This window comes from Chiloscyllium plagiosum, unplaced genomic scaffold (genome assembly GCF_037043375.1).
Source record: "Chiloscyllium plagiosum isolate Xiang-an unplaced genomic scaffold, Cpla_swu_hap1 HiC_scaffold_16, whole genome shotgun sequence".
Taxonomy (NCBI): domain Eukaryota; kingdom Metazoa; phylum Chordata; class Chondrichthyes; order Orectolobiformes; family Hemiscylliidae; genus Chiloscyllium; species Chiloscyllium plagiosum.
Window position 1 is genome coordinate 17,250,978 of NW_028270154.1, and position 25,710 is coordinate 17,276,687.

The 25,710-nt window shown below is 40.8% G+C and overlaps 1 protein-coding gene across 7 annotated transcripts in view; it reads left to right on the forward strand.

The window, feature by feature from the left end:
* Positions 1 to 25,710, forward strand: part of LOC122556496 (prolyl 4-hydroxylase subunit alpha-2-like) — a 92,032-nt gene that overhangs the window by 21,247 nt on the left and 45,075 nt on the right. For all 7 annotated transcript variants that reach the window (XM_043703189.2, XM_043703195.2, XM_087995180.1 and 4 more), the window contains exons 2-5: positions 12,238 to 12,338; positions 21,226 to 21,322; positions 21,978 to 22,129; positions 24,954 to 25,091. In XM_043703189.2, the coding sequence (XP_043559124.1) occupies positions 12,260 to 12,338; positions 21,226 to 21,322; positions 21,978 to 22,129; positions 24,954 to 25,091 (466 nt within the window). In that variant the 5' untranslated portion in view covers positions 12,238 to 12,259. The remainder of the gene's footprint in view (positions 1 to 12,237; positions 12,339 to 21,225; positions 21,323 to 21,977; positions 22,130 to 24,953; positions 25,092 to 25,710) is intronic.

Consider the following 25,710-nt stretch of genomic DNA (forward strand, 5'->3'; position numbering starts at 1 on the left):
TATTACTTAATTGTTGAAATGATCAGTTTATTGCTTTGGAATTTTGTCTTTCAAACTTATCTTTCTGAAATTTGCCAACCAACCTCCGAAGTGAGAGAAAAAATTGATTTGTGCCCTGAACAACGTGAGAAGGTTTTAAAAGACAGAAAGGTTGGTGTCTGAGCACTGCATTGGAGTGTCAGCTGTGATTCATTGTTAATATGTGCTGAGACCTTGGAGTGAATTATGAACCATGCACTTTATGGCTCAGAGGCGAAAGTGCTATTAATGGAACCATGACTGACTCCTATCAGTTTTACCTGTATTGTCTCTACCTTAGAGATTATGTAACTTTCCAACAAAAATTCTTGGAATCAAAGGGACTCAATGGATATGAGTATATCACGGCAATGTAGAATTGAAATAGACAATCAGTCTTGAATGGTGCAACACATTCTTAGGCTGTAAGACCTAATGCTGCTCCCATTTCTTATATTTTCATTACTTATGTCTTAATGGCTGGAAGTATCATGTGAAACATGACCTTGTATAATATTCCTACACTTTGTAAGTCCCAGAATAAACATTGACTGCACATAGCCCAAGTTACAGTTTGGTAACCAGTTTTTTCGGCTGTTAATAAATTGCCCATTTATTTATTGATGTTTTAAATGTATGTTCTTTGGGAAGATAGATGCATTGTGTTAGCTGTGTATTAACAAGCAATTATTTTTGCTTATATATAAAGAAAATCATGAAAGAAGCTTACCATATGCTTGGAAGTGCAACTGTCTATAATTCTGTGTTGTGTATAATTATAGGCTTCTGGTATAAATTTAGCTCTGCAGCCCAGTCACTAGTCTGCCTTTTAGATAAACTTGAAATGGTATGAATTTTAGAGGCACTTATTAATCCAAAAATAGGGTCAACTTTGTGCAGTACAAAGCAAGGGAATAAAAATGCAGAAATTTCCTGATTTGGCTTGCTGGTTCATAACATTCTAAGTATTAGGGTCAGGATTATGCCCATTGACCATGCTGCACTATTTAATAAATTCGCAATTGATCTGCTGCCTGTCCCCCATGACCTATGTCAATCAATAATCACATCTAACTCAACCTTGACTATGTTCAATGATCAGAGTCTGCTGGTCTCAGCCCAGCATCATAATGAGACCATCTGTGAACTGTATTAACGGAAACAGATGGGCAGACTTCCATATTTCTGCTGGGCGTTCTTATTATGAATGTTTGACTGAGATCCAAAGCTTCTTCATGGATTAGCTCAACAGGGTGTGTTTAGAAAGAGAAAGGGAGAGAGTTTGCTTTGCTCGATAGTTCATATCTTTCAAATCTTTTCTTGAACATTTTCTTTTACTTAATTTGTTTATTTGATCAGAATTAAGTGGTGTGAAGTGGAGCAAAATTTCATTATCCATGCTACAATAGCACTGACACTTTTGGAATTTAAGAGAGACAGGTGATTTTAGATCAGATTATGGAATGATTTTTTTTGTCATGAGCACTTCAAGGCTTGCTCATGACAAAATGGCTGATTAGTTTTGTAGCACATTTGGGTGAATGGACATGCAGTTGAAAGACAAAGCATAGATGGGACTTGGATAAGATGTGTTTAACATATCTTCCAAAAGATTTCCAAATCCAGACTATAGTCCATAAATCCTTTGAAAGACCACAAACCATATGTTTTAAAGCAGCTGGTCTAGCTGTATGAAAATTGATTTGGGGCAGGGGGATGGGTCAGTGAGATGTCTACTGTGACACTGGAGCTGGCCAGACCAAGATTACAGAGTGTGGGCTTATTATCCGTACCTTTACCCCATGCCAGTGAAAGTTACTGTTGCTGAGAAAGGTGTAGCAATCCTGGAATGAGGCATTGCTTAGTATTTTTAAAGTCCTTTGGAGTTGCCCCAAGTATTTGAAAATCCAACAGCACAGTAGAAGGCTTAGGGTATAGGTTTGCTCGCTGAGCTGTAGGTTTGATATCCAGACTTTTCATTACCTGGCTAGGTAACATCATCACTGGCGACCTCCAAGTAAAGCGAAGCTGTTGTCTCCTGCTTTCTATTTATATCTTTCTCTTGGATGGGGTTCCTGGGGTTTGTGGTGATGTCATTTCCTGTTCGTTTTCTGAGGGGTTGATAGATGGCATCTAGATCTATGTGTTTGCTTATGGCGTTGTGGTTGGAGTGCCAGGCCTCTAGGAATTCTCTGGCATGTCTTTGCTTAGCCTGTCCCAGGATAGATGTGTTGTCCCAGTCGAAATGGTGTTTTTTTTTCATCCGTGTGTGGGGCTACGAGGGAGAGAGGGTCTTGTCTTTTTGTGGCTAGCTGATGTTCGTATATCCTGGTGGCTAACTTTCTTCCTGTTTGTCCTACGTAGTGTTTGTGGCAGTCTTTGCATGGAATTTTGTATATGACGTTGGTTTTGTCCATGGGTACTGGGTCTTTTAGGTTTGTTAGTTTTTGTTTGAGAGTGTTGGTGGGTTTGAGTGCTACTAGGATACTCAAAAAATACAGTGCACAGATTCCTCAAGAACAAACCACGACAAGCAGACCAAACACAGCCATAAACCCTAACCACCTTACCATACATCAAAGAAGTTTCAGAAATGACAGCCAGACTACTAAGACCCCTTGGAATCCTAGTAGCACACAAACCCACCAATACTCTCAAACAAAAACTAACAAATCTAAAAGACCCAGTACAACCCATGGACAAAACCAATGACATCTACAAAATTCCATGCAAGGACTGCCACAAACACTACGTAGGACAAACAGGAAGAAAGTTAGCCACCAGGATACACGAACACCAGCTAGCCACAAAAAGACACGACCCTTTCTCCCTCGTAGCCCTACATATGGATGAAAAAAAACACCAATTCGACTGGGACAACACATCTATCCTGGGACAGACTAAGCAAAGACATGCCAGAGAATTCCTAGACGCCTGGCACTCTAACCACAACACCATAAACAAACACATAGATCTAGATGCTATCTATCAACCCCTCAGAAACCGAACAGGAAATGACATCACCACAAACCCCAGGAACCCCATCCAGGAGAAAGATATAAATAGAAAGCAGGAGACAACAGCTTCACTTCACTTGGAGGTCGCCACTGCTGATGTTACCTAGCCAGGTAATGAAACGTCTGGATATCAAACCTACAGCTCAGCGAGCAAACCTACACCCTAAATCTCAACCTGAGCTATAAACCTTCACAAACCTTGCACAGTAGAAGGCTATTCAGCCCATCATACCCATGTTGGCTCTTTGACAAATAAATCCAAAGTGCTTCACTCACCTTTCTTCCCCCCTCATTAACATAAGTTAGGTGGACTGGCTGTGCTAAATTGCCCATAGTATCAGGAGATGTGCAGGGTTAGCCATGGGGAATGCAGGGTTACAGGGATGGGGTAAGGGGGTGGATTGGGTGGGATCCTCTTCAGAGGGTCAGTGTGGACTCGATGGGCTGAATGGCCTGCTTCCACATTGGACAGATTCTAGCCTGTAGCCCTACATTTTCATCTTTTCTAGTGTTAATTTAACTCTCTTTTGAAAGTTATTATTGAATCAACTTCCACCACCCCTCTATGGATATATAGGGCACAAGTGAATTCCCAGTTAATGCTCACTGCCTGCATACAACTAAACAAATTTAATACCCAGTTAACACAATGAATCTATGGTTCCCATTCCAGATCATATTGAAAACCGTTGAATTCCTCTCCTTCCTCAGCCATAATTCAATCTAAAGCTTGGTGAGCCTGATTGACGGTTTTTGATTTTTGTCCGGCCTTTTATAACATTTTCTTAGTGCTCAGTTCAATTACTTTTGGTGTTTTATCTCAATTCCTCTTGCATCACTTCATTGTAGTGGGTCTGCAAACAAAGAGCCATGGTCATTGTCATTGATCTGAGTGTTTATTTGGACACAACAGTGACAACAAGAATAATTGACAGCGCAATGAAACAAACAGCTGCAGATGTTGGAAATCTGAAACCAAACCTGAAATTGCTGGCAATTCTGATGAAGAGTCACTGGATTTGAAATGTTGGCTTTGCTTTCTTCCCACAAATGTTGCCAGATCTACTGAGTTCTGTTTTTGCTTCATAATTGACACTGTATTGTTCTAAAGATTAACAATGAGACATCTCTGATACTTTCACTGTAATCTACATTGTCTTTAAAATTACTTTTGTCATGCTGGCATTCCTTGGGAACATTGAGTAGTACTGAATGAAATGGAGCTAGAGTAAGAACTTAGAAAGACTTGTTATTTTGAATTGAATTGAATTTATTGTCACGTGTATCGAGGAATAGTGAAAAGCTTTGTTTTGCGAGCAATACAGGCAGATCAGAGAGTAAAGTAGCGTAGATAAGCAAGTAGTATGTAACAGCAGCAAAAACAAAAACACAGGTACAGGCAAATGTTTCTCCTCATCCTGGGTGTCCAAGAATATCTGGACCCAAACCACTCATTATTGTGAAAAGTTTGTATTTAATGAGAAGAGGCAAAGGCATAATGTAAATGTTTTGCAGTTTGTGGAAACTGAGGAAATGATTCCAAACATGTGACTTTGGTGGGCACCTAGATGATGCAATAGGAGTGCTTTGTGGTTGGAAGGAAACGCAAACACAGAGGGAGCTGTTGATGAAGCCAGACTTGTATATGCTAGAGCTCTCGAAATAGCACTTGGGGTAGAGACTTTTGCCAGGAAAGCTGGTGAATTATAACTCTCAGAAACTAACAGCTTCATCGTGAGGGGAATTGGTCAACCACGTCATATGTGCTGTCAAAGCAAGCATCTTCCAGACTATTTAAGAAGTTGGACAGTAACAGCAGTGTAAACGTGGCTGTCTAGAAACTAGAGTTGTCCAAAAACAGAACATATTTCTTCCTGGGTACCATCAGTCTTGTTGGAGACCAATAATTTTCTAAGTTGGAACTTTCCCAGGCTTAGTTGCTGAGAGTACTTCCTTTCTTGTCCAATCAAATGAGGGACTTGAAAGAATTAAAATCTCCAAAGGTGGCACAAGTTTCTGGCAACTTGCGCCAGGAATGAATTGTATTTTTTTGGAACTATTGTGCAATACATTACATTTATTGATGTGCTGAGTTATTCACATTCTCGGGGTGGGAAATGTAACTGTGTGGTATTTTAAATTTGACTTGGAAATATCTTTGTAATCAAATTTCATAATGTTGGATCATTCAATTTTATATAATACTATGTGGGAGAAAGAGCATTATATTGAGTGAATGTTAGAGAATTGAGTGTTGATTGGAAACAGAAGATTGAGGTAGTTGAGTTTATGGTGGATAATTTGTTGTGAAGACATCATCAGGATTAGTTACCAGACCTGCATCACTCTGCTGTTTTTGATGGATCTAATTATTCTATTGCACATGAGTGATTGCCAGTGCCTATTCCGTTTAAGTCCCTTCCTGTTAATGCTTCAAATATTGAACACGAACATGCTCACAGACCACTCTTCATACTTCTCACACTGGTGACAACTCTTCAGGAGAATCTCCGTATAAGATTATGAATCCAGAACATGTGAGAATTGGAATTTTTTTTAATGCTATAATCCAATTAAATTTATTTAACTTATTTCAGTTACGTCAAATCTCTATAACTTATGCAAATTACTGCTAACTATTTTGGTTCATACAAGACTTAGTCAAATGGTATAAAAGGCAGGAGTCTTGAATGGTGTATTTCCACAGTTCTTTAATGAAAGCAAAAGGTATACTATGTCAACTTGACAAACATGTTCACAACTTCTTGCGGATGATTTATCAGCAAAACCGAAACCCTTCTGTTCCTTTACTGGTTGTTCCAGAGGAATGTTGTCTCAGGAACCTTCTACTCTATCTCAAACAACTTCTCTGTAGGAATTCTGCTCTTGGAGAACTTCAGTATGTGGCTCGCAACGAGTTCTACTTTTATCCCCAAAATGAATGTTACTTTATGTCAGAGTTGAACCTGTTGTAACATGACAATTGGTCAATGTCTAATGAGGGACTAATTTAATCAGATCCTAGTCTTAAGCAAACATTAAATAGAATTATTTTCCTCTAACACTTATCTGACTCTATACAGCCGACTGTTCATACAGAATCTTCACACTTTGACCCTTCGTAAGGTCATATTAAACTTTTTAAGGCTATTTGGAGTTTGAAGACGTCTCTCACTCATTAATTTATTCTAATTGTGCATACTTCATGCAGCAAATACGGCTTTAAACTTTAAAAATAAGTCATAGAATCCCTACAGTGTGGAAACAGGCCATTCGGCCCATTGAGTCCACACCGATCCTCTGAAGAGCATCCCACCCTATCTCCATAAATCTGCATCCATTGTTAATCCAGTTAACCTGCATATCGCTGGATACTATGGGCAATTTAGCATGGCCACACCACCTAACCTGCACATGTTTAAATTTTGGGAGGAAAGCAAAGCACCTGGAAGAAACCCATGCCAGACACAGGAAAAATGTACAAACTCCACACAGACAGTTGCTGAGGTGGAATCAAAGCTGGATTCCTGGCACTGAAGCAGCAGTACTTACCATTGAGCCACCATGTTGCCCCTCAGTCTTTCTAATATAACTAATGATTTTTTTTTTAATGCATTAGTTAAAGTTCAATGTTCAATCACCTACTGTTTGTTTGCTAATTAGTGAAATAATCTTTCAAATATTTAGTCAGTATGAGACTTTAGCTTTCTTTACTCGTTAATCTTTATGAGACTAAAAAATGAATCATATTTTGGCAGAATGCAATATTCTGGAACTTATCAACATTGAAGAGTAACAATTTTATTGCTCTGCAGTTTTTAGAAGCATAAGCTTTATAAAGTATTAACTCAGTCCTTTCAATAATAACATATTGCATCAATTCATTAATTATAACTTAATCAGGGTACATTACTAAACAACTGGCTGGTTCTTGACAGGCTTTTAATATCAAAATCAATATACAGTTAATAAAGAAGAGTTGCACAATGTGAAAAGGCTGCAGGAAGCCATTTGTTAAATTTTAAAATGGCTGAATTGACCTTGTGGACTGAATGGAAATGATTGATTTTTGTAATTAAATTTGATGATGCAGGCCGCATGGAACACAAAATCTGTAATATTTCCATTCCAGGGTTTGTTTAATCAACCTGCATATTATGACACATAGGGTGGCACAGTGGCTTAGTGATTAGCACTGGTGCCTCACAGCACAAGGGGCCCGGGTTCGATTCCAGCCTCGGGCGATTGTGTGGAGTTAGCACATTCTCCCTGTGTCTGCGTGGGTTTTCTCCGGGTGCTCCGGTTTCCTTCCACAATCTTCAGATGTGCAGCTCAGGTGAATTTGCCATGCTAAATTGCCTATAGTGTTCAGGGATGTGTAGGTTAGGTGCATTAGAGGTAAATGTAGGGGAATGGGTTTGGGTGGGATACTCTTCGGAGGGTTGGTGTGAACTCTTTAGGCTGAAGGGTCTGTTTCCACACTGTAGGGATTCATCTATAACCTCTGTGGCAGGTAGGATTTCTACGCAGACCTCCTGACATGAGGACAGGGACACTCCCATTGTACCATAAGAACCTGATTTAGCATCTGAGAAGAAGTTACCATCTGCTGCACCTTTTATTAATCATTGTTCTTTCAATGTCAGCCCTATTGAAGCTGTCTGCAAACATTAGGGTTTCCTCCCCATCTATTACTGCCAAATGTTACAAATATGTCACTTTCGTTAGAGTCCAAGTGATATATAATCCACCTTTCCTGTCAAAGATTGCTCTGATAATTATTTATCGTATTGGTGTAAGCTGCAGTTGGTGAGTTTATTTACTGAATAACCCAGCTCATTCTTAGAGATGATTAGTTTCAACTTGTAATTCTGAGATGAGAAGATGACATTTATGATAACCAGTTAGATTTTGCAATGGCATGATATCGAATGGTGTCTTTAGCTATTTAGGTTTGCCCTTACATCTTTCAGCTCAAACATTTTTTTGCCTATTAGGTCACTGAAAGCACAAGGTAATATTGATGCACTGAAGTGAACAGGGCGCTAAGGCCAAGAGAAGAGAACTGTATCTCTTTAATGAGATTGTTATTTTTAAAATCTTCAGTGTAAAGATTGCAAAAATTAAAGACAAAACCATAAGGTTGAAGCATTTGCAACCACCTTCAGCCAGAAGTGTGGAGTGGGTGAGCCATCTCAGCATCCTTTGGAGGTTCCAGCATCATAGATGCCAGAGTCTGAAAAGAGGTAGTGAATGAAACAGTTGATGCATTGGTGTTAATTTTCGAAAATTTACTAGATTCTGGAGAAGTTCCATTAATCTGGAAAGACTAAATATAATTCCTCTATTCAAGAAGCAAGGGAGACAGAAAATAGGAAACTATTAGCTACTTAACTTGATGGATGTACATGTATTTGGAAAGGCAAGGACTGATTCGGGATAGTCAACATGGCTTTGTGCGTGGGAAATCATGTCTCACAAACTTGATTGAGCTTTTTGAAGAAGTAACAAAGAAGATTGATGAGGGCAGAGTAGTAGATGTGATCTATATGGACTTTAGTAAGGCGTTCGACAAGGTTTCCCATGGGAGACTGATTAGCAAGGTTAGACCTCATAGAATACAGGGAGAACTAGCCATTTGGTACAGAACTGGCTCAAAGGTAGAAGACAGAGGGTGGTGGTGGAGGGTTGTTTTTCAGACTGGAGGCCTGTGACCAGTGGAGTGCCACAAGGATCGGTGCTGGGCCCTCTACTTTTTGTCATTTACATAATTGATTTGGATGCGAGCATAAGAGGTGCAGTTAGTAAGTTTGCAGATGACACCAAAATTAGAGGTGTCGTGGACAGCGAAGAGGGTTACCTCAGGTTACAACAGGATCTGGACCAGATGGGCCAATGGGCTGAGAAGTGGCAGATGGAGTTTAATTCAGATAAATGCGAGGTGCTGCATTTTGGGAAAGCAAATCTTAGCAGGACTTATACACTTATTGGTAAGATCCTAGGAAGTGTTGTTGAACAAAGAGACCTTGGAGTGCAGGTTCATAGCTCCTTGAAAGTGGAGTGGCAGGTAGATAGGATAGTGAAGAAGGCATTTTTTTATGCTTTCCTTTATTGGTCAGAGTATTGAGTACAGGAGTTGGGAGGTCATGTTACGGCTGTGCAGGACATTGGTTAGGCCACTGTTGGAATATTGCATGTAATTCTGGTCTCCTTCCTATCGGAAAGATGTTGTGAAACTTGAAAGGGTTCAGAAAAGATTTACAAGGATGTTGCCAGGGTTGGAGTATCTGAGATACAGGGAGAGGGTGGGGTTATTTTCCCTGGAGCGTCGGAGGCTGAGGGGTGACCTTATAGAGGTTTGCAAAATTATGAGGGGCATGGATAGGATAAATAGACAAAATCTTTTCCCTGGGGTTGGGGAGTCCAGAACCCGAGGGCATAGGTTTAGGGTGAGAGGGGAAAGATATAAAAGAGACCAAAGGGGCAACTTTTTCACGCAGAAGGTGGTACGTGTATGGAATGAGCTGCTGGAGGCTGGAACAATTGCAACATTTAAGAGGCATTTGAATGGGTATATGAATAGGAAGGGTTTGAAGGGATATGGGCTGGGCGCTGGCAGGTGGGACTAGATTGGGTTGGGATATCTGGTTGGCATGGACGGATTGGACCGAAGGGTCTGTTTCCATGCTGTACATCTCTACGACTCTATGACTCTATGACATCTGCCATGGAGAGGATTTTAAAATTAGCCTTCAAAGGACATTGTAGCTGGGCCCTTAGAAAAGCTTACGATAAACAGGAAAAATCAGCATGGTTTTTGAAAGAGACATTATGTTTAATCAATTATTGGAACTATTTGAAGGTGTGGTTAGGTTCTGCAATGCACAGGCTGGCAGGGTGCTGGAGGCACATGCAATGACAGTTTCTGAGAGAGAATTGGATATTTATGTTAGACAAAATCTGTAGAGCTGTGTGGTAATGGCTGAAGAGGGCGACAAGCTGACCTGCCCTGAAGGAGAGGCAAGCATGGAATGCGTAGCCTCTTTCTGTACTAGACGTGATCTGAGAGTCAGTGATACCAACAACAAAGGAAGGTAAAAAATATGAAGAGAGTTAGTGTTAATTTTTCACTGTCATGAGAAAACGTGGTGCGAGATGTTTAAGATGTAGGACTTGACAGGTAGATAGACATTTTCCTCTGCTAGGGGAACCCATAACAAGGTGATGTCACACAGCCATGCAGAGAAGTACCAGAAAACAATTCTTCATCCAAAGTAGGGTCTAAATATGCAGCTCCCTTCTCTCAAAAATCTGTCAAGACCCATTGATAAGAAAGATTTCAAAACTGAGGTTAATTTGTTTTCATTATGTATGAGCTGTTACAGAGCATGAAGCCAAAGCAAATAAATGGTGAGTTCAGATCTCGATCAGCCAGTAACTATTTGAATGATGGAACGTACTCAAGATTAGCCTACTCCCCTTCCTTCAGTTTACTAGCATGGTTCCTGGTAAGAGGACAGTCAGCCATGAGGGAGGATCGATGAAGTTGGGTCTGTTCTCCCTGAAGAGGGGAAGGCTGAGCAGAGATCTAATTGATGTTTGAGCAGATTGGACAGAGGATAGATGGGATGAAGCTCTTTCTACTTGTAAAAGAAGCAAGAATGAGAGGACATAGATTTAAATGACGTGCAAAAGAAGTAAGGGTGACATGAGAAAAATCCTTTTCACAAAGTGAGCAATACTTGATGTCGATATGTGTGATCTTCTTGTGGATCTTCTGCACCGGCATCTCCAAATCATTAATACACAGGTATGGGATGCATTACCTGTAAATGTGGTGGAGGCAGGTTCACTTGAGGTATTCAAGACATCGTGGGCAGATTAATTGGAAAATAATAGCACAGAGGCATATAGGGAAAAAGCAGGAGATTGGCATGAGCCAACACAGCTGCTGCAGGCACGATGGACTGAATGGCCTCCTTCCACGCCATAATGATTCTGTGATTCTATATTGACCAGCCGTCTGCCTTCAAGGTTAATTTTAAGATTAAAGGATTCACAAATTTGACATCATACTCTCCCATTTCACTGTCACTGTGGCCTCTATCAAAAGACATTTCTGTTTATATAAAAAGAAAGCAGTGAGTTTTCTGAATTGCTTAATGGCGAACTTTAGTCAACAGCCCGAGGCACCCAGCAAATCTCCCATGGTATTACTCACATAGTGCATTTCGAGATGCTTAAGATGGCTGTAGGACTTGACAGGTAGATAGCTAGAAACTTTTTTCTTCTGCTTTGGGAACCCATAACAAGGTGATGTTACACAGCCATGTACTCATTCATCTTAAAGCTATTCATCTTAAACATGAAGTGTGATCGGGTGTGACAGGAAAGTGGGGTGACACAGAGAGAAAAGTGAATGCCTCATGTAAGATTTGCCAATCCTGAAGTAATTCCACAAGTAATACATCGCCTTCTGCTTACTATGACTGAGTACCTGAGACATTTAGCACCCATGGTCATACTGATGCTTGTTTATCAGCAGCGAGTGTGTACAGGTTTCAAAACAGATGCTGGACAAAGTTCACATTCAGTTGGGAATGAGTGTGATACAGCTGTGAAAAAGCCAGCTCAGAGCTGAAACTAAAACTCTTGGTTTTAACAGAAGGAATGGGTGCATGAGAAGTTATGAGAGCTATCAACCATTTTCTTTCCAAGTACAGATGAGAAGGAAACAATCTTTTACTTTATACAGTATATTCTATGACCACAGGACATCCTAAATTGATTTGTAACTAATAAAATACTTGCAAATGTTTACTTACTGTTTTAATATAGGAAATGCAACATCAAATTTGCACAAAGCAAAATCAGGTAAATAGCAATTTGATAAATAAACCGGTAATTTATTGTATTTATATTAGCCGAGGAACCAATATTTATCAAGGCATTGTTGATTCATTAGAACAGCCAGATATTTCTTAAGCAAAGAATATAACTATCTCAGGACCAAAATTTTAAAAGAAGTTTTGGACCTGGAGCTAATGCTGTTCCATTGAAAGCAAATCATTTTAATGTCTGAACAGCAGGCTTATCTCATAATTTGTTCTGCAAAGATGTGACTGTAATCTACATGGAGATACCTTGATATTTATTGAATTGGATATTGGTTTTCAAATGATGCCATGTTTTAATTGTTTAGATCTGTTCTGCGCTTTTTGAAGATGAAACGTTTGGCTCTATATCTGTTGGCATTCTGGTGCTATGTCTGGCAAACACAGGCTGAATTCTTCACATCAATAGGTAAGACTTATTGGAATGTTTATGTTTTTGTTGACATACTGCAATCCATTGATGTTATCGGTCATGTCTGCAGTCTTTCTTGTTAGCTCACATCAGAGCTGCTGCTGATGTTAAGCATTAGCAGAAAGATATTGATATGCTGGACCCCTTGCAGTCATAACTAAAATTCATTTTATATTCCTTAAGGTTGTAGATTTCTCCATTTTGCCTTCATCCCGACAGATTTGAAGAAAGGTGTTTGGGGTTTTGGAATTCCTGTCTGATGTCCCTGAGACCGTTTCTGAAAATTGGGCCATGAACATGCCCCACTACATCCCAATGATGCTCAGGCATTGGACCCAGAGCAAGATCGGCTGAGTCAGTGGATGGTATCTAGATCTTGGGAGGATGAGAAGAGATGTATAGGACAGAGATTAAGCCTACATTGTGAGTGACCTACAGCAGTGCTATGGAACCAAGCCAAACACTCCAGCTCCTCATGATTCCATGTTCTGTTCAGTGAAAAATATGCATTTGCCTTGTCTTCAACCTCTAGCTGGTCAGGCAACTTTAAAGCCTGAAAAAAGCTCTCCATTGTTTTTGGCCACTTTAAACGTGGGGTCCTTTAGCAGGAAGTAGGCCTCCCTATGTTTATTTCCCATGTTCATAGGAATGCTTAAATATCTGAGTTAATACTGCCCCCTTATATATAAAGATAGGCACCTTTGTTATATAGGTTATGTTCATGTAAAATCAGTAATTGTTACAGCCATCTAATGTCTCAAAAACAGGTGTAACAGGCTCTAATTTTTCTCGTCTTCCCTCTGCCTCTGTTTTTCTCTATTCTGCTGTTAATGTTCAGGTCTGCAAAGTGCTATGTCATGAGTAATATGATATACTCTGACTGTGCTGAGGGGAATGATTACTCTAGCAAGCTTCAAAATAACATTTCAATATAAGATTACTTACCTTGCCCAGATATCTTAATCTTCCTTAAATTTCCATTTAGATTCTTGAGAATTCCTTCTCCTCACCTACTCGTCTATCATTCCTGTCCAAGACGCACCATTCACTTCAATTAATGTTAAAAACAGCCATTCTGGAGTGAACACTAGAACCGTTTGCCAAGAAAGTCAAAGGAACAAGAGCATAAAATGTGAAAGTACAAGACACCTTTTTTGAAATTGCGTCCAGAGTTTGAGGAAGAATCCTTTTGTTCATAGTGCTGAGGTTGTCATCATATATTTTCATTCTTTGAGCAGCAATTTTTTTTCTGCTTCAGGAAAGAGTACCAACAGAAGTGAATTTTATTTTTTATCCTTTCAGTGCTGCTACGTTACACACAATAGTTTACAGTATGTTGGTGACGCCTCTTCTGAAGTACTATGTGCAGTTCTGGTCGCCCTGCTATGGGAAGGGTATTGTTAAATTGAGTATCCTTTTATTGTCACGTGCATTCAATACAAAATACAATGAAAAGTGTGTAACGTTGCTTGTACATAAGCACCATTCACAGAATAAAATTTTAAAAGATTTAAAGAGATTCCAAGTTTTCCTTCTCCGCTATTACATCATACCACCACCAGAATCCTGCTCCAGGCTTCCCAACACACGTCATGCTACAGAGAGTGAGCCACTCCAGGCTACACCAGCCTCTGCCATGCTACAAAGAGTGACCCACTCTGGATTACACCAGCCCAGGCAATGCTGCAGAGAGTGACCCACTCTGGGCTACACCAGCCCACATCATGCTGCAGGGAGTGACCCACTCTGGGCTACACCAGCCCACGCCATGCTGCACGGACTGACCCACTCTGGACTACACCAGCCCAGACAATGCTGCAGAGAGTGACCCACTCTGGACTACACCATGCTGCCGAGAGTAACTCACTCTGAGCTACACCAGCCCATGCCATGCTGCAGAGGGTGACCCACTCCAGGCTACAACAGCCCACACCATGCTACAGAGGGTGTCCCACTCTGGGCTACACCAGCCCACGCCATGCTGCAGAGAGTGTCCCACACTATGGAGAGCATTCAGGAAAGGTTTACCAGGATGTTGTCGGGAATGGAGTGTTTGATTTGTACAAGTAGGCTCAGTAGGCTGGGACCTTTTTCACTGGAGCGCAGGACGCTAGGGCCTGACCTAATAGAAGTCTATAAAATCATGAGAAACTTAGGGTGAATAACCAAGGGCTTTTCTCCATGGTAGGTGGATCTAAAAACGAGAGGGTATAGATTTAAGGTCTGAGGAGAAAGATTTAAAAGGGACCTAAGGGGCAACTTTTTCATGCAGAGGGTGGTGCATATATGCCAGAGTAAGTGGTGGGGATTGGTACAATTACAACATTTAAAAGGTATCTGGATGGGTATATAGATAAGAAGGGTTTACAGGGATATGGGCAAAATGCTGGCAAATGGGACGAGATTAATTTAGGATATCTAGTCGGCATGGAAGAGTCAGACCGAAGGGTCTATTTCTGTTCTGCATATCTCTATGACTGTTTGATTCTATGGTCATTGTAGCAATTTTAAAATGACGGAGTCACCTGCTCAGTTATTTTGGAGGCAATCATGACATATGTCTCAACAAATGTTGAGTGGATAAAAGTCACTCACTTTATTTCCTGAACAACATTAGAGAACCAGTTGGCCTTTGCAATAACAACCTTGTAGTTTTATGGCTGAGACTAGACTTTATTCCAGACTTATTTAATTAAGGTTCGAGTAAATGAAAGCTGCAGAGGAAAGTTGCGGATGAGCTGGCAATGCTTGACCAGTTACTCTACTGCAGGTATGTTGAAGTTTCTCTCTCTTGAATTTTTATGGTGCAGTTTCAAAGCTCAGCACAGTTTAGAGAATACAAGTCACTCCAAACCATGATTGAAGAAACAATCCCTGGAACGTGGCTGGCTGGCAGCCTTTCATTACTTTTAACAGAGTTTTTTTTTAAAATCTCATGTGTTTCGCATTTAAGAGGAGTCTGAATCCTGCTGCTTTCCACCAGTTTGGAGAGCCTTGTATCAAAACATATGACTAATATTGAAAGGACTCCATAACGTAAGAATATCTTGCACCATTGTCAAAGCCACCCCCACTGAAGGGTTCTTTCCAGATGAACAGACTCTTTTGTGACAAGGAAAGTAGCCTCTCCAGGAATGAATCACGGTTGTCTCTGCAAGACAAAGGTTTCTGTTTTATTGTTCTAGTGATTTTTCTTTTACGTTCAGTTTGCCTGAACTTATTAAAACTTTGCAAGTGGGTATGGAATGTTAAAGCATAAAGACCTTCATCACAAGGTAAGTGTAACAAGGTCAGCCAGGTGGCTGTCATAGAATATGAGTTCCCTGTTTGGGGCTGTTAATCTGGTCCAATCAGGGAGCCCTTGCTGACAGACAAAAAGAAGAGTGTCAGACATTCTGACACTCTGAGAGCTGGCTCTAAGGGAGCTGGATCAGTGCCCGGGACTTTCCATGTGTAAATAAAGGATAACTTCGTGACAAGATCCTGGCCTCTGTGGAGTAAGTTTCTGTATTCATTTGTGCAGTTTCAAAGGCATTGCAATGGCATCAGCATCCCTGTCCCAATCCCTCCCTCTAACTTCCACACACAGAACTTCCCACACTCCCACGATGAAATACTCACCACTGAGAGTTGTTCCTAATTACAGTCGTTTGCCAGTCTTTGAAGAGCCAGTGATAAATAAGGTGAAATTTTTGGGTGCAAGGGCAATGGTAGATTCTGAAAGCTTTTGCGTGCATATCTTTTAATCCACTAAAACGTTAACAAAGATATATCAATATGATGATCAAATAGCTCTGTGTATTTCAAAAAGTGATTTCAATAAATTATGTCACATAGAAGTGACAGTTTGATACTGTGACTAACAGGACATGTTTGTGACTTATTCTCAATTAATCAAACTTTACCAATTTATTAGGCGAAATTGAGGACTGCTAATCCTGGAGATCAAAGTTGAGAGTGTGATGCTGGAAAAGCACAGCAGGTCAGGCTGCATCCGAGGAACAGGAGAATCGACATTTCGGGCATAAGTCCTTCACTTACCAATTTATCCCTCCTTAAATTCATCAAGATTTATTTCTAAAAGAAGAATACCTCCTGATAAACTGGATGGCAGAGCAGGCCATTCAGCCCATTTAGTCCACTCTACCATTTAATGAGGTCATTGCTGATTTGAGAATGCTCACTGATTAATGTGAGGTTTCGTGTTGGGTCATACGGAAATGTCGAGTGTGGAAACCCGTTAGAAAAGAACGAAATCACCTTTCAAAATGGCCACAATTTTGGGTTCACATTGCATGTTGCAAGCTGTTTGCATTCAATGAGGAAGCTTCCCCGATGGTCCACAGAGGAATGGGTTTCAATGAGAGTGCTGTGGTTGCAGAAAGGTACTAGCACTTACTTTGCCATGGGAGAAGTAAGCAGTGTAAAGATAGGGAGATGGTACATCAAGTTTGCCTTTTGGGGATCTTTTTCGAAGCAAGGTCCAGGATACCTACACAAGACTAACTTCTTGTGTCCATACGCAGGCAACGCCTAGTGGTGTTATTGTTAGACTATTAATTCGACTCTCCTGCTCCTCAGATGCTGCCTGACCTGCTGTGTTTTTCCAGCACCACACTTTTTTACTCTGATCTCCAGCATCTGCAGTCCTCACTTCCTCTTATTAATTCGGAAACTCAGCTAACCTTCTGCAATCCAGGTAATTTTTTCACGCAGAGTGTGGTGTGTATATGGAATAAGCTGTCAGAGGAAGTGGTGGAGGCTGGTACAACTACAATATCTAAAAGGCATCTGGATGGGTTCATGTAGAGAAAGGGATATGGGCCGAATGCTGGCAAGTGGCACTCAGTCATATTGGGATTACTGATTGGCATGGATAAATCAGACTAACTGTCCTATTTCCGTGCTATATGACTCTATGATTCTTTGACTCTGATTCCACTGTTATTTTGGGAGAAAGCTCCAAAGACCCTTTGAGAAAAGAAATGCACCTAATCTCTGTTTGAAATTCTCTCCAAGAGAAAAACACATCCTCTCCTCATCTACGATGTCAAAACCCACAGGATCTCCTGCATTAATTCAGGTTGCCTCTAATTTTTCTATACTCCAGCAGATACAAGTCTGTCCAACCTGTCCCGATAACTGCTCAACCCCTCCATTCAAGTAATTAGGCTAGTAAATCTTTACTGAACACCTCCAACACATTACACAATTCCTTGCATAAGGTTCAGAATAAATACTGCCTACAATACTCCAGATGTGATCTCAGCAGTGCCCTGGGTAACTGAGAAACAGCTTCCCTAATTTTGTATTCAATTCCTGTACAATCAATAATAACATTTAGTTAGCTTTCCTCATTACTTGTGCCTGCATACTGATGTTACGTGATTTATACATGAGGATATCCAGGCCCTTCTGTATCTCAGAGGGATCTGCAATCTTCCTCCATTTAGGTAAAATGCTTTTTTAAATTCTTCTTCTTTATAGACCAGTTCACCTCATTAATACTCAGTTTTCTATCTTACCAAACTTACTAACCTGGCTCGAGGTCAAAGAAAATCTGGCAGGGAAACCAATGCAGGTATTTGGCAGATTCAGCTCCCTGTGTGCACTGAACAACCATTGTGTTGTATTAGAACAAACTGCAGCACAGTGCGTGATCGATGGGCACCAACCAACTCTTGCCCATACATATCGACATCTTGTAAGTGCCAACTCATCACAACCATCATGGTACCCCTCCAATAGACTGGCAGGGCATTCTAGAAGCACAAACTTGATTTGCAGAATGCACCAGCATCTACCATTGAAAGGCTACAGAGGGGACATTTTGCATGTAGGGACAAGAATCCAGCTCGGGGATTAGATCACACTGTATCTCAAGGCTGTTTGCTTGCCCGCTGAGTGGTTACCTGCATGGTCACAGCATTCATGCATTGCTTTGCTGTGCCAATTAGTGTAGTTACACACAGCTGGGCATCTTATGTTGATGGTCAGCAGTCCCCCGTCAAGGGGTGGATAACTTGCTATATAACACATTTTTATGTCAATATTAATCCTACACCACATGGGCCAGCCACTGCACGTACAGCAAGCAAGCAGTCATATCTCCAAGGCTTAGGGGCATATCTTCATTGATGTTCATGGAGGCACTTATCAGAGTTAGTCAAGGCAGTCTCCAGTACCAGTTCAGAGGTTTGGCTACAGTCAGACATCCAGTCAGGATGATTGCATTGCGAGGTTCTTGTCTCTAGGGAGTGGGTCACTCAGATGGTAAGTACAGAGTTGGGGGGAAGGGAAGTGGAGTAGGACTGATGTAGCCAGGGAACAGTGCAGCCATCATGTCAAAATCTGATGAGACTGTCCTGTCAGCTCACTCAAGGGGGTAGGCCATGGTTAGCCATCAGCTCTGTTTGTAGAAACTAAGGGCAAAGTGTAGGGGGCAGGATGTAAGGGCAGGACATGAGAATGAGACTCTGTACATTGGTCTTCAGGACTGGGTGCTGCAGTCTGAGGGTAACGAAAATGAGAATTGTGAATGGAGGCAATAGTATTTGCATGGAAAGATGTAGTAAAGCATGGGTGAAGGGGGTCATATGGGAAGAGAGTACATCCATGGTCAGGAGTGTAGGACCACATCTGGCACAGTCATCTCATATACCAGGGGCTGTAGAGGAAAAGTGGGCAGGTGTAGGCATTTGAGGATGAGTTGGTGGGATTTTAAGAAAGTATGGAGCCGATGGTGTTTGCAGGAAGTCTGGGGGCTTGCTGACATGGTGAGGCAGAGGCTGGAAACCACTGGCTGGTGAGAAGTCAATGTGCCCTTCTGCGGTGTTAGAAATTGAAAGTGTGCATTGGAGAAGAGAAAAAAAATGCTGTGACCACACTTTGACTGGATGGAGTAAGTGTCTCAACCTGTAAGGGGTGGCATATAGGAGCTGCCAATGTGAGGCCCTTTAAGGGGAAAGGACATTTTACATACACACACACACCAGACCTATGGACTCCTTTTTCACTGCACATCCTAACACATTGCACTTCCCGCAACTGTGTGTATTGCACATTCCTGACACAGTCACTCCTTGATACTTACACATGTGGACACAGAGGCCGCAAAAGAAGAGGGGTTGGGGTCAATGAAGTCAGCAACACTCATAGCTCTGTATATGCTGTGTTCCTCTTGCTCCCAGATGATGCAGCAGGCTCCGTTACCCATGCCAGCAAAGTACCCTGAATAGGTTTTCTTCTTGCTCTCCCTCCCATCATGTCTTACTGTGCTCCATAGTTTGTAGCTGAGTGGAGAGAATCTGCTCAGCAATGGAACATATTGATCCCAGCACTTTGATCCCAGACGATATTTAGATATGGATGGGTCAGATATGCTGAGGATCTTCTTGCCAGGGGCAAATTGGCCTTCCTTGGCTTAAATTTCTAATGGTGAGGGGGGTTTGCAGGTTGGAGGTGAAGGGAGTGGCCACCTATCGGACACCTCTGAGAGGGCTGCGTGTGGGTCCCCATGGCATGAGCCATATCTGAGCTCGGTACTTCTGTTATTTTGTAGATGTAAGAAAGTCATGGCTTCCCCCAATTACATTGTTAATATTATTTTATAATGTGCACCCAAGACCTTTAAAGATTAAAACACTGATTCTAGGTACCAGGTAAGGAGGGGTAAAATGGCTCCCCTTTTTCTGCACAACAGATTTTTTTTTAACTGATGGATTTGTGAATTCGGAGACTATTAACTAAGTCCTGTGACTAAAAGACACGGCAGTCAGGTTTCCTTCTGTTTAAAGAAAAATAAAATATTTGTTGTACTTATCTAGGTAAGAATACCAATAAACTTTTCAGATCACCATCACACGTCAATGCAACAGTTCACACTCACATAAAATCAAGCTGCAATGTAAGAGAAGCCCAGTAAAATGTAATGGTGTACAGATCTGGTAAATTGATAACAAGACTGATTTCACACTGGGCATGGTGATCTCTCACTTCTGTATTGAGACCGTTTATCTTTTCTGGAAGAAATAGCTGCCAGGTTAATAATTAAAACATTGCAGCACATGGATGATGAAACAACAGCAAGGCTCAAACTTTCAGCCAGGTGAGAAAGGAGACAGAGTCAGAGAGAGAGAGTGTGTGACAGTCTGGGTCCGACCTGTTTATTGTGTTCCTTGATTCGACAATTTTCATGCCTCAAGAAATCTGTTTCTTCAACATAGAAGGAGTTAGTTGGCTTATCCCACAATCCCTCTCACTAACTCACAAGTTGGCCTTTTACATGGTCTCCTAGCTTTTTATTTCAATTTTTAAAAAATACTTCAAATCTGCCATGGTGGGATACAAGCCCACGTCCCCAGAACATTAGCCTGGGGTTCTGTCTTCCTGGGCCAGCAACTTTGCCACTCCCTACTGCCATTGGCTGAATGGTTTGAATATGTTCATAGCAAGTTGATTCCAGGTCTCTGCTTTAGTATGATTAGTATATGGCTGAACAATTTCTGTTTCTCAACTGCAATCCCATAGTTCATAACGATTTTGCTCAATAGCTTGCTTCTCACTTAGTTGAAGACATGGGTGATTATCTGGATATTTTGTTAATTGTTTCATATTCCTCCTCCATGAACATTATCTTTGAGGTTTTTGGGACCAGCTAATTCCATTTTAATGGCTTAGGGATTGTTAAGGTACAGTAATGCAAATGTTTGGCCATGTTATTAGTTGCTGTTTTGATTCACTTTTAAAAAGAAGGCTGCTTCTCAGTCTTGTAAAATTCAACCAGTTGCTTGGAGCCCGATAACATTTTATAATATAAAACATTACCTTATAATGATAAACATTCTTCAATTAACCCTCTTCAAAATATTTTCTCTCCTTTCAGGTCAGATGACAGATTTAATTTATGTGGAAAAAGACTTGGTGAAATCTCTGAAAGAATATATAAAAGCAGAAGAGAGTAAATTAACAAAAATTAAAAGGTACCTTTTACAATGTCTATAAATCCTCTTTTAGTAAAATGATCATTATAACCTGATCATTTCTTCATTATAACGTGATGAAAGTGTACCTCCTTCACACTTAATTTTATGAGGTTGATCCCTCAGTGTGTGTTGATGATAGGACCCATGTTCACTGTTATGTATAGGCATGACCTTATAATGCCTACTTTTTAAAGTTCATAAAATTCATATTTAAGAGACCACTTGAGGTAAGTTACTTGAAGTTGAAACTTCAAGCAGAGAAAAGGGAGTTTTCCCATCTGCATCTGAATGCATGTCAGTCAGCTCAGTGTATTAGACACTAACATCGAAATACATAAAATTAAATTCCTTTACTCTTCATTACTAATTTCCATCATCCTGTCCAGTACACAGTAGTCTATGGAAGTAAGCCTATTCCTGCCTTACAGCTGTCTCACTGTTCAAGACCACTTACAAATTGTGCAATCTGTACTACAATGCAATTTTTTTTCAGGAGGCTTTAAACACCACCTCATCTGTCAAAGCTGCAACAATCAATGGCCATTCTAGGACACTGTCCAGTCTATAATAGGTTGTAAAAAAAAAGAGAAAGTAGTCTTTCAGTGGAATTACAATTTCCAATCCTTAATCATACCTTCTGTTGTGTAAACAGTTGGGCTGAAAAGCTGGATCAACTGACACACACATCAACCTCTGACCCAGAAGGATATCTGGGTCATCCAGTGAATGCATACAAACTCATGAAGCGATTGAACACGGAATGGCTAAAACTAGAAAGCTTAGTTCTACAGCAAACTTCTGATGGTAAGTAATCGAATTGCTATCGGTTGAGAATTTCACTTGATTGAAGAGAATGCAGCAGGTGCACCATTTCAGAAATATGCACAACTATGTGATGAGTAATAGCTATAGTTTCTAATCAGAATGTAGAATTAAGAATTCCTTTGTAGTCAATGTAATGTTTAGCACCAGGATAAAGCAGTGCTCTGAAAGCTAGAGCTTCCAAATATACCTGTTGGACTATAACCTGGTGTTGTGTGATTTTTAACTTTATACACCCCAGTCCAACACCGGCACCTTCAAATCAGGATAAACCTTGATCCCCTACAATCATGTCAAACATGTAGTAGGGAGTCACTGGCCTATTTCAATATTGCCATACATTATATAAGCATTAGGGTCCAATTTCATCATTTGGCCACTGAAGGAATTTTTATTCTAGTATCAGAGGTTTGAGTAAAACTTGACGATAGGATAATGGATAAGAGAGGTCCATGTAGAATGGCTTTAAGTTGAGTTTGGAATATTTTTGTTGGCCAATTTGAGCATTTTCAGGCATGAATAGGAGAAAGGTTTGAATCTTTCCTACTCCTGGTTTCCAACACCCTTCCTGACCATGAACCCTCTAAGATCCCTCCCTACTTGACTGACTGACTGTTGTATCATAGAAACATGGAATAGAATCAAAGAATCATTACAGTTTGGTCCCTGAAACCAATTTCCTCATTACTCCCATTTAGATTTGGGTTCAATTTAAATTGTTTAATAGAGGCCTGATTGGGAAAATTTCCCTCGCCTCATTTTCCATGGTTTATTTGCATGTTATGGGTGACCCAGGTTAATAGTCAACCACATTGCTGTGCTGTGGATCACATGTCAGCCAGATCAGGTAAGAATGGTGATTTTCCTTCTTTATTAAACCAGATGGCCATTTACATAGTCTCCACTAGGCTAGCTTCTTATTTCAATTTTTTTTAATTCATACCTGCCATGGTAGGACACAAGCCCATGTCCCCAGAACAACAGCCGGCAGTTCTAAGCTTCCTGGTCCAGTGACATTGCCACTACACTACTACCTCCCCTACTGCCATGGTCTGAATAGTATCCTCTTACTTCCTGGTGTACTGACACCTGCAGTTAAAATTGCTGCTGAAAGTGTCTATTTTGTATTCACTGAACGTCTCAATTGTCCGCAGGATTGAGATAGTCAATTTAAAACAACAATGTGCATTTAGCAGCAGCTTTAATACAGTGTCTCAATGGTTAGCTCTGCTGCCTCACAACACCAGGGTTCCAGGCTCAATTCCAGCCTCGGACGACTGTCTGTGTGGAGTTTGCACATTCTCCCCGTGTCTGCGTGGGTTTCCTCCGAATATTCTGGTTTCCTCCCACAATCCAAAGATGTGCAGGTCAGGTGAATTGGCCATGCTAAATTGCCTATAGTGTTAGATGCATTAGTCAGGGGGAAATGGGTCTGGGTGGGTTACTGTTCGGAGGGTCGGTGTGGACTGGTTGAGCTGAAAGGCCTGTTTCCACACAGTAGGGAATCTAATCTAATCAGAAAATATCCCAAAGTGCTTTACAGAGGAAGAGACAATCAAATAATATTAGAGTTTCAATTAGAGGTGAAGAATAAGGAGGAAACAGTGATAGAGAGAAGGAAGGAGACATGAATAGAAATAACAACTTGGATTTTCACTGACTCAGCAGTCCCATAATAATTATTGTTTCCTGGATTTCTAATCCCTTCCTGGGTTTTCAGATCATCCCTTTGGCCTTTTACAGGTGCTGGCTGTTTTGAGTCTCAATAGTTCTCTCAGCCTGCCCAGCCCCACTGCAGAAACTCTCTGGGCTGAGAACCAAGCCATCCATTAGTGTCTTGAAACACCTAAACCTCTGCTTGATTGACAGCTTTTGGCTCACTGATTTCTGCAATAAATTTCATGATGCATTATGAAACAAGGTTAAGAGATTTCAAGTTCCCATAGCTTCAGCAATTAAAGCTTAAAGACTGGATGATTGACACGTTTATTGGGCTGCATGAAGGGGATTTTTTTTACCATGGCAAAAAAGCTATGAATGCATGATTATAATTCTTTTCAAATATTTTTGTCCATACATGCACAACTGTCACGTCAAGGTTCATTGCTTCTATAAAGATATGTTGGGGTGGGTGAATGGGCTTTAATATAGCATAACCAGGCATGAAGTGGACATAAAGGTTGTATGGAGAGGCACAGTCTGCTTTAGGATTGTTTGAATATTTTAACTGGGGTGGGGGTATTACCAAAAGGGATGGGGGATGGCTTGGGGAAGGCATAGATGGGCATGTGAATTGTGTGAGGGCTGGAGAGCCTAATCTAGTTTTATTTTAATTGGGATAAAGACCCCAGTAGCTGGGCAGGCCTTTTAAATAGACCACACCCACAACCTACAGTCCTTGTGGTTGACTCTTAAGTATTTCCCTCGTTCTGCTGGCATTTACTGTCGCAGTGTTAGAGAATTCCAGTATCCATTGAAGCCCTGTTCACCAGTGAGAAGCAAGAAGCCGAGTTGAATTTTTGATTTATTTTCTCCTTTTATATTCTGGCCCAGGGAAACTGCAATTGGAAATAGTACCAGCTGTAGTCAGTCAATTTAACTGCTGATTGAATCTTGGGTGCCGTGGTTTATATGATTTATCAAATGGTTCACATTGCTTTGTAACAGCTGGACAGCTGTACTTTCTGTTTTGCAAGCAAATGAGCAGCATTATGTTAAAGGAAACATTTGTGAAGTGTGCTGCTCAACATTTGATATTAAGTTTTGGATTTTCTCTTAACACTGTTTCTTTTCCATTGCTGAACAGCATTCATCGCTAATCTCTCAATCCAAAGGGAGAACTTTCCCACTGATGAAGATGAGAGTGGAGCTGGGAAGGCCCTTTTACGTTTGCAGGACACCTACAGACTGGATTCTGAAAGTATTTCCAAGGGCAAGCTACCAGGTACATGCAACAAACAGGGCAATTTGTTTTGAGTTGTGGCTTCGCAGTGGCTTTTGACCTGATTTTGAAATTTGCATCAGTAAATTGCTAAGGAAGTGGCAACCTTAGGTAACCTGGAACTGCAGTGCATTGGCATAATAACCAGAGGATAAGGAGTTCCCTATCTCAGCAGCAAAGTCATACAAAATGGAAACAGACCCTTTGGTTCAACCAATCAATGCCAGCCTAATGCCAAACTAAGCAAGTCTCACCTGCCCTGTGCTTGGGCAACATCCCTCCAAACATTCCTTATTTATGTATTTATCTAAATGCCTTTCAAAACATTGTACCCGTATCCACCACTTTCTCTGCAAATTCATTCCACACATGAACCACTCTCAGTGTAAAAAAATTGCCCCCATGTCTTTTTAAAATCTTTCTCCACTCACCTTAAAAATGTGCCCCTAGTCTTGAAATCCCCAACCTTAGGGAAAAGGGGATTCACCTTATCTATGCCTTCATGATTTTATAAACCTCCAAAAGATCATCCTAAACCTCCAACATTCCGGTGAAAAACATTTGGAAAGAAAATTGTAGCAAAATATGGGGCATATTAAGAGAAGGAGGAAAAATAAATTTA